Source organism: Oratosquilla oratoria, chromosome 7, assembly GCF_046742065.1.
Source record: "Oratosquilla oratoria isolate Oo_2021 chromosome 7, ASM4674206v1, whole genome shotgun sequence".
NCBI lineage: Eukaryota > Metazoa > Arthropoda > Malacostraca > Stomatopoda > Squillidae > Oratosquilla > Oratosquilla oratoria.
The window spans coordinates 27,096,437-27,106,436 of record NC_134783.1 but is presented as its reverse complement, the minus strand read 5'-3'; the positions used below and the strand labels follow the sequence as shown (position 1 = coordinate 27,106,436).

The 10,000-nt window shown below is 45.7% G+C and overlaps 1 protein-coding gene across 1 annotated transcript in view; it reads right to left on the bottom strand.

Moving 5' to 3' along the window:
- SK (small conductance calcium-activated potassium channel) overlaps nucleotides 1-10,000 on the bottom strand; it is a 393,426-nt gene that overhangs the window by 8,849 nt on the left and 374,577 nt on the right. Inside the window, exon 8 of the mRNA XM_076187833.1 lies at nucleotides 2,223-2,333. Within this exon, the coding sequence (XP_076043948.1) occupies nucleotides 2,223-2,333 (111 nt within the window). The remainder of the gene's footprint in view (nucleotides 1-2,222; nucleotides 2,334-10,000) is intronic.

The window sequence follows — 10,000 nt, the reverse complement described above, 5'->3', positions numbered from 1 at the left end:
TGGCGATCCTGTGGCTGTGCAAACGACGACGACGACGACGACGACGACGAAGACGACGACGACGACGACGAAGACGACGACGACGACGAAGACGACGAAGACGACGATGAAGAGCGACAACGTCATGACAATGAGAGCCCCCTCTCGCTGTCACGACTTTCGCAGCACATGCGAAGGCCGCACTTAAGCCACATCGGCACTCACCTCCCGGCCACACGGGTCGGCGTCGTCGTTCTTGACGAACGAGCATCGTTAACGATGTCGTGTACTTCACCGTGGTGCTATTGAACAAACGGGACGGGTGGCCGTTTCTGTCCAACTCGAGGGACATGTTCTGCAATGTGGTCCTGTGCAAGAAGAAGAAGCAGTAGAAGAAGAACTCTACTGCTCACCGTACAGAACCTAGATATGGGCCGGTTGTACGTTGTTGTCGTGAAAGCGTCCATACAAGAACAGGTCTGTTCACTCGCAACAGGGTGAGTGTGAATAGTAACGTCATGGTGATACATATATAATGTATGTATATATAATTTTATCTATTTTATTTTATTTTGTTTTACTTTTATTTTATTTTTAAGCAGATCGGAGCCTTGATGCGTCGTCGGTAAGTGACAAGACCTGTTCTTCTACAAACCTTGCCTTGCCCTATCGTACACGGCGGTTGCACCCAGGCACTAGCAAAGGACCTTCAGTCCATTTCAAATATTCTCCTTTCCTAGTTCATTCCAACCTGTGCATTTTGTTAGATTTGCATGTGAGGTGAATTATCATCGAAAGGCATTAGTAATAAAACCTATCACAAAACTGTTATATGACACACCAGAGTAAAAAAAAATAAAAAAAATAAACAGCAACCCATAACCCATTCATGCCAAGTAGCTATCAGAACAGTTCTATTTAGGCCTACGCCGCCTAATATCTTCGTCCTTTCAGCCGAGGGGAAATTCCTGGGATGAGACGTTCCACTAACAAGGTCGAATGGTGTCGGTTGGTCAGTATTCACCATATCGACGACAAAATTTGGGAGTGAAGTATCACTCCCAAAGCCCGTGGGAGTAATATTTCACTCCCCCCCCCAAAAAAAAAACAAAAAAAAAAAACAGAGGAATAGGAGGAGGAGGAGGAGGAGCAGGAAAGCAGTCACTTCATCTTATTATTGGCTTGGCTGTCAACGTCTTCATTTTCAAAGATGTGTATCTACGTATCTATGCACGTACATGTGTATGTATGTATGTATGTATGTATATATATATATATATATATATATACATATATGTGTGTGTGTGTGTGTGTGTATGTGTGTGTGCACGCGCGTGGTGTGTGTGTGTGTGTATGTGTGTGTGTGTGTGTGTGTGTGTGTGTATTCACCTCGGATCTGCTGCAGTCTCTGTCGAGACAGCCAGACACCACCCTATGGCAGTGAGCTCAGAGCTCATTATTTGCCGATCTCTGGGTAGGTCTGAGACCACTCACACACCACACACCGGGACAGCAAGGTCACAACTCCTTGACTAACGTCCCGTACCTACTCACTGCTAGGTGAACAGGGGTTACACGTGAAAGGAGACAAACCCAACTTATCTCCGCCCGGCCGGGGAATCGAACCCCGGTTCTCTGGCTTGTGAGGCCAGTGCTTTACCAATCCGCCACCGAGCCGTGTGTGTGTGTGTGTGTGTGTGTGTGTGTGTGTGTGTGTGTGTGTGTTTGTAGGTTAGTGAATGAATTTGACCAAGCTATGACTCTTTGCTCCATTAGTTACCCAGGGCCAGCTGCAATAAAGAAATCATCCCATTTAGTACCGGAAACCCCCTCGGCTGAAACAGAGAAGAAGAAGAAAAAAAAAAGATTATCTGGCGTTATCCACAACACGAAAGGAAGTGGAGGGATGAGAGGGTTTAAGACTACAAACTCGTGGATTGTTGTAGTTGTTGTTGTTGTAGTTGCTGCTGTTGTTGTTGCTGTTATTGCAGGTAGGGAAGCGTTACTCGGCACACGACAAGGACGGTGACCTAGTGCGATTGTGGTCGACCTGCAGGACGACGGCTCGGGGGTCAACAGTGGCGGAACCTGGCCCGACCTGACCTGATCAGGTCGTGACCTGCACCGCTGCCGCCACCGCCGCCGCCGCTACCGCCACCCCGCCGCCGCCGCGCCAGCATCGCCCCAGCACCTGTCCATCTATCCATCCACCGTCGCCAGGGCGCGGCGCGGCGCGGCCTTACCCGCCAGTTGTGTTGTTTTTCCATCATGAGAACGTGAACACGGTTCTCGGCGGGCGACATTTGAATTTTGTTGAGGAGGACGGCGACGACCAGGGCCATGCTGCCGTTGCCCTGCGAGGTCAGGTCAGGTCAGGTGAGGCCCCGGCCGGGGAGGAGGAGGGGCCAGCAGCCCAACCAACACCAAAGCAAAATCGGGGGGAAGAAAAGTCAGATGAAGACAACATGAGACTGTACATACATCATATTGGGTTGTGGTGTGGGTGTGCGGGTGTATGTGTGCGTGTTTCCGGGGGGGGGGGGCGAATACCCAAGGGAAGTTTCCGCTAGTGCCATGGTGCCATGTGCCTCGACTTTTTTTTTTTTTTTTTTTGTTCCGCGCAAGGAGATGCAGACTACCCACATCGAAGTCAGGATGAGTCTCTCTCTCTCCCTCTCTCTCTCTCTCTCTCTCTCTCTCTCTCTCTCTCTCTCTCTCTCTCTCTCTCTCTCTCTCTCTCTCTCTCTCTTTCTCTTCCTCTCTCTTTCTGAGGCCTGGTCTTTGTTTAAAAATATTTACACTTCTCCAAGAAAGAATCGAAAGAGAGAGAGAGAGAGAAAGTGAGCGAGCGGAGGAGGGAGGAAGGGAGGGAGAGAGGGAGAAAGATGGGAGAAGCCGAAGTAAGTTCTTCTGCCCCAAAACTGAACTGGAGACCCTTAAGTCCACAGTCCCCTTTTTCGAACTACTTCGCCATCCCTCCTCCTTCTCCTCCTCCTCCTCCTCCTCTTCCTTTCCCTTCTCCTCTGCCTTCCTTGCTGCAACTGTTCTTTTCCGAGTCTTGGCAGTGGTCTCAAACGTGTTCAGACCATTGCTATGCAAGGTTGAGGAAAAGAGATGGAAGCGGTGGATAGGTGCTGCAAGGTTCTGCCGGAACTGCTAATGATGACATCCTTATGGGTTGAGAATCTCGGGAAAAAAGAACAACACGGCCACGGCTGTGGGACCATGACATCCTTAAGGGTTGAGAATGTCAAAAAAAAAAAAAAAAAAAAAAAAAAAAAAAAAAAAAAAAAAAAAAAAAAAAAAAAAAAAAAAAAAAAAAAAAAAAAAAAAAAAACACGGCTGTGGGACCATGGCACTGACTACGGGGGTGTCCACTGCCCTCTGGGACTACAATCAAATCGTAACTTACCCTTTTGGTTAACTGAGTGTCCATCATGAAATTATGGACATGTTTCTCGGCGCGGGTTAGTTCCATTTTTCGTGAAACTACCGCAACCAACAATGCTGTACATCCGGCCCCCTGTGTTGGAAGCAAGGTTGGTTAGTTGTGATAGGGAGAGAAGGGGGGGAGTTGAAGGGGGGGAGTGGAGGGAGTGGGAGGGCTCCTCGCAGGGCGCGGGAGGGAATGGTAGAGTGACGGGTGAGGATGGTTGATGGGTTGAGAGATAGTTGAGAAATTGAAAGTTGAGTAAAGGGGAGAGGGAAGTATCACGGAAGAGGGGGAGCAGAAGATGGGGAGAAATAGAAAGGAATAGATGGGGAGAAATAGAAAGGAGTGGTGGAGGTGTTGTTGTTGTTGTTGTTTTAGACTCTTTACCGGCGCTTCTATCCTGGTGGTAGTGTTTGTGGAGAAGAGAAGGAGAGAGTTGGTGGGAGAGGGAGAAAAAGAGAGAGAGCGAGGGATCGATAGAGAGAGAGAGGGGGGATCGAGAGAGAGAGGGGGGATAGAGAAAGAGAGAGAGAGAGAGAGAGAGAGAGAGAGAGAGAGAGAGAGAGAGAGAGAGAGAGAGAGAGAGAGAGAGAGAGAGAGAGAGAGAGGGTGGGAGAATGAGAGAGAGAGAGAGAGAGAGAGAGGGTGGGAGAATGATAGAGAGAGAGAGAGAGAGGGTGGGAGAGAGAGAGAGAGAGAGAGAGAGAGAGAGAGAGAGAGAGAGAGAGAGAGAGAGAGGGTGGAAGAGAATGAGAGAGAGAGAGAATTGGATGGTAGATGGAAATGAGAGGTTGGCTTTTGGGGGTTTCGGGGTTTCGGGGTTGAAGGGAGGAGGGAAGCTCTGGGAGGCGACCGGTGGGAGGCAAGAGAGAGTTACGGTAATTGGAAGAGAAAGAGCGATGGATGATAGACAAACGTGGATGGTGGAAGGGCGCAGGAAAGGGTGGGAGCATTGGAGAGCAGGAGGAGGAGGAGGAGGAGGAGGAGGAGGAGGAGGAGGAGGAGGAGGAGGAGGAGGAGGAGGAGGAGGAGGAGGAGGAGGAGGAGGAGGTGGAGGAGGTGGAGGTGGAAGGGTAGACATTAGGTCTTACGTGGAGGGGTGGAGAAAGTAAAACGACATCGGAAGGATGTCTATATTGGAGGCACCTCCGTATAGTACATTGGGGGAAAGGAAGGCAGGGAGGGTTGTTGTTGTTGCTGTTGTTGTTGTTGTTGTTGTTGTTGTTGTTGTTGTTGTTGTTGTTGTTGTTGTTGCTGTTGTTGTTGTTGTTGTTGCTGTTGTTGTTGCTGTTGTTGCTATTGTTGTTGCTGTTGTAGTTTTGTTGTTGTTGTTGTTGTTGTTGTTGTTGTTGCTGTTGTTGTTGTTGCTGTTGTTGTTGTTGCTGTTGTTACTGTTGCTGTTTTTTGTTGTTTTTGTTGTTGTTGCTGTTGTTGTTGCTGTTATTGTTGTTGTTGTTGTAAATTCGTGAGCCAGGGGGGTGGGTGGAAAGGGAGGGGGCGACACGGGCTGAGGAACAGAATACCCGCTGTCCGTCTTGGAGGACGACCCAAAGGTCATGCAAGCGGTGTTACAGGTGTGTGTGTTCGGGGTAGGGATGACAGTCTACCAGCCGACGTGGTTCACATGGGCCAACATCACATTTTTGGGAGAGAAGATAAGAGGAGGGATGGTAACTTCGCGGCTTGGGAAACGTGGAAGGAATTGGAAAAAGGAAGGAGGTTTGCCGGAGGAAGAGGCTGAGGAGGTGTAAGAGGTTGGGTTAATCGATGATTTTCACCTTGCGGACCCTTGGGGGTGCGGGGGAGAGGAGGGGGGTGTCTGTGGGGTGGTGGGGGGTGTCCGCAACATCCTGCTGTTGCTCCAGTCTTTTTTTTTTTTTTTAAGGGGCAGCCACAGGTAGAAGATCCTCCTGGGATTGGTTAAGGGACTGATGCTTGAGGCCTTCCAGCCGAGCTGGAACGATTCTCGGAGGGTCAAAAAATAAACTCACAGCAACAAGTGTATGAAGGAAAGAAGAATAGAAGAACGAAAGGACGGAAGGACGTAAGGAAGGACGGAAGGGAAGGAGGAAAGAAGGGAGGAAGGAAGGAAGAAAGGAAGAAGGGAGGAAGGAAGGAAGAAAGGAAGAAAGGAAGGAAAGGAAGGAAAGGAAGAAGTGGAGGCTGTCTTTCAACCAACAAAAAAAAAGGTTGGCTGAAGAAAATGCAAAAGTTGTATCCTGGTGCAGTAGGGGAATGGGAATCTGGAGGAGGTTTTACCAAAAAGAAATATCCAACGAGGGGTTCAACTGATTGCTAGAGCGAGGGTGAGGGTGGGCGTAGGAGAGGGAGAGAGGGAGAAAGACAGACTAATACACACTCACACATACACACACACACACACACACACACACACACACACACACACACACACACACACACACACACACACACACACACACACACACACACACACACACACACACACACACACACACAATATATATATATATATATATAGAGAGAGAGAGAGAGGTAATGAATGTTTCATTGACTAGAAATCCACAGTAGCTCTGAAGGGTCCTCGTGCCCTCTAACAGATCTCTCTGGGAAGAAACCATGGACCGTTCTCTGTATTGTGGTAATGAGGTCCGTCTCTATATTAATGGTTAACATAAGGAGTAGGAGGAGGAGGAGGAGGAGGAGGACGAGGAGGAACAGAAAGAGGCCGGCAGCAGTCGCCAGTTCTCCATGTGTGAGAAAGTTGTGTGAAAAGAATCAAAATTAATAGAGATCTCAGCTCCGGTCCAGAGACAGAGTTCAAGCCCCTCGCGCCTTATCGTCCGATGTGGGGAGATGAACCTATTCGACATCCATTTCGTACAACCACTACTTGCAGGTACTACCACTGGCCTCGGCGAGCGCGCGCGCACATACACACACACGCACACACACACACACGCACACACACACACACACACACACACACACACACACACACACACACACACACACACACACACACACACACACACACACACACACACACACACACATACATACATACAATATATATATATATATATATATACGTTGAGACATTCTGACAAGTTGACGTACGTGAGAGTAGGATACACAGTAGTGTTATCCTGAGTTTATTCCTGACTAGTTTCGCAGATGTACTTTATCTGGAAAACTAGTCATGGATTAACTAAGATTAAGATTCCTGTGTTTCCTACTCACACTTAGCTCATTATATGTATATATACTGTATATGTATATATATATATATATATATATATATATATATATATCCAGTAAAAAAAAAATATATATATACATACACACACACACACACACACACACACACACACACACACACACACACACACACACATGTATGTATATATATATGAATAGAAATACATATGTAATATATTATGCACGTACACACATAGGCGTTTGCGCAAACACACATACATACACAAGCATACATGTATACTCACATAAACACACACACACACACACACGCGCGCGCGCGCGCTCGCACAATATTCCTCAAACACATTTTTTTTTTTCAAATTGTACTTCCTATGCTTTCTTCTTATCTATTATGGTCATTCTTATCATTAATGTGAACACGACTTCCAACTCTTTTAGTTCATCTCCCCACAATTGAAGTCTCCCACAAGACGACGTTGTCCTTTTTATTTTCAATAATTTCTTTTAAGTGATTAACAACGTCTAGCCACATCTTTTGGTATCTCCTATTCTCTAGAGACGTACGCAATATCATGTAATTTTTATTAATTATGTGTTTCTTCACAGCTCCCATGATCATACCTCGCTACTCCTACTTTCTCTTCTGTCTCCTTTGCACATCCTAAATTTAAGTTTTGATGTCTACTACTTTTTATCAAGCTCCTTTTTGCAAGACACATAATGTCGGGATTCTCTTTCAAATAATTCTGAGCATTAACACAGCCGATATATGCCACTTTCAGTCTTTTAATACTATTTCTTCCTTTTTCCTGGCTCTCTACTCTTATTAGATACCGCTACTCTAGTATCTGGTCTCAACTAAAGCTCTGTCTTTTCCTGCTCCGTTATTTATCTTTTGCTTTATTCTCGTTCATTAGTTCCTCTGCTTTTGCCCTTGTTTACTTTGTCGCACCTCATCATGTCCGATATCGTATTTATCTGCTAATTTCCATATCCTGTTGATTAACTCGTTCATCTTCAACTGCTCTTCGGTGGTCTTGCCATATACAGAGTTCCATCACTACTGATACCTTCTCTTTGACTCGTCTCGGTTACTAGTTTTCGATTTCAGTTAGTTCTTGGTGTATTATGATGTTCTTTCCATTCTGATATTTTGAGACAATATTTTCATTTATTACCTCTGTCATCTGTGTTTCTTGCTCTCGAGGGGCCAATGATGAACACCTCCAAGTGTTGTTTCCTTTAAGAGCAAAGGAACCTTCACTTCCTTAGTTGCTCCCTCCCTTCAACAGCATCTTCCTCACCCTTGTCAGACGGGGCCCATGATCTCATAAGAGCATAAGAATGAAGGAGACTGCAAGAGACCATAAGGCCTACACTAGGCAGTTCCATGCCCGTTACCTTAGTTGCTTCCTCCTTTCAGCAGCCTCTTCCTCATCTTTGTCTGAAGGTGAAGAAGGTGCCCCAAGATCCTGACACTCAGACGGGGCCCATGAGCATATGAAGGAGACTGCAAGAGACCATAAGGCCTACACTAGGCAGTTCCATGTCCATTACCTTAGTTACTTCCTCCCTTCAGCAGCATCTTCCTCATCTTTGTCTGGAGGTGAAGAAGGTGCTCCAAGAGTCTGACACTCAGACGGGGCCCATGATCTCTTAAGAGCATAAGAATGAAGGAGACTGCAAGAGACCCTAAGGCCTACACTAGGCAGTTCCATACCCATTACCTTAGTTGCTTCCTTCCTTCAGCAGCCTCCTCCTCATCTTTGTCTAGAGGTGAAGACGGTGCTCCAAGATCCTGACACTCAGACGCCCCGTCATAAGAGCATAAGAATGAAGGAGACTCCAAGAGACCATAAGGCCTACACTGGGCAGTTCCATGCCCATTACCGCCTATCATTCCTCCCTTCAGCAGCATCTTCCTCATCTTACACTGGGCAGTTCCATGCCCATTACCGCCTATCATTCCCATCCGTAAAGTTATCTTACTTTCTCTTAAAGAAACCAATAGTTTCAGCGCTCACCACATGGTTACCAAGTTTATTCCATTCTTTAAGTTGGTAAACCAGTTCTTGCCCATTTCATTCTTAAACCTTGATTTGTCATATTTAAATCGTTTAAGGCTAGTCCTGGCCTGATGTCTTAATATGATGACCTTTATCTGTTCTATCTTTATTAAAGACATAGTTCTAAAGCATCTTTCTTATTTTCACATCATCGGGGCTTAGAACCCGTGAATGGTTCCCTTTCTTTGGTATTATAAGCTGGTGACACAACATTTCCTATACTAATACAACACAAGATTTTTTTTTTTTTTTTTTTTTTTTTTTTTTTAGGAGACATAAGGGGAAGCTCAAGGACCGTTATCATTGAATCACGAGACAGCAATTCATTTTATCGTCATTGTTGTTGTTCCCCTTTCCTTTACAGTTTTGCGATAACTTTTTAACTTGCTACTCTTCTCGCGTCTACTTCCACCCAGCATAACTTGATGGAGACTCCTTTCATTCAAATTTCGCTTCACTTTCATATTCATCTAACTTATTATCTTGTCTTGCTTTGGTTCTTCAATGTTATTTCTTAGTTTAAACTGTTCTTTCTTTGGCGCCTCAGATTACAAGCCTTATGTTCCTCTTTAATTTGCTGAATGCTCTTCTCGATCAACTTTACTAAACTCATTCTCATCCGACGTATTAGCAACTACGGTTTTGTTATATTCAGACTCTTCATTGTCATTTCAATTGCTCAGTCTCTCTGTTGAATTTAGCTGAGATGATTTATCTTCTCCTCTTTGGTTGTCAATTCATATTCTGAAATTCTTCCTACCAGGATTGACAGTTCTGTCCTTTCAATCAATTCCTCAACTGCAAAACTTTCGTATAAATTCTGCTTTTTTCATGTTGATTGCTGATTTGTATTTTCGTTTTTTTTTTTTATTATTACATTTTGATTTGGGAATACTGGTCACGCAAAATGAACTGCAAAGAGAATCCTATCCCTTCTGGCCATGTGGAATCCTGTCAATACTCTCGTCATATCTCACCCCGAGGGGCCCAAGCCGGCTTCGCTTTTTATCAGCGTCCATGACACATTCACCGCCTTTTTACATCCGGAGAGCCGATAACCGGCGACTGCTCCCCTACTGCTTTTAGCCGATAACATAGAAACGGTCCCAAAACATTGACAGCAGTCTAAAGTTTCTTCCACGATGAGGGTCCGAGGACCGTTACTAGCCACTGCATGTGTGTGTGTGTGTGTGTGTGTGTGTGTGTGTGTGTGTGTGTGTGTGTGTGTGTGTGTGTGAGAGAATGGGTGTGTGTGTGGATATTCCATTTTGACATGTAGAGTTCTTGATATGACAGCAAAAAGAAGTTTGGGTCGAATGTC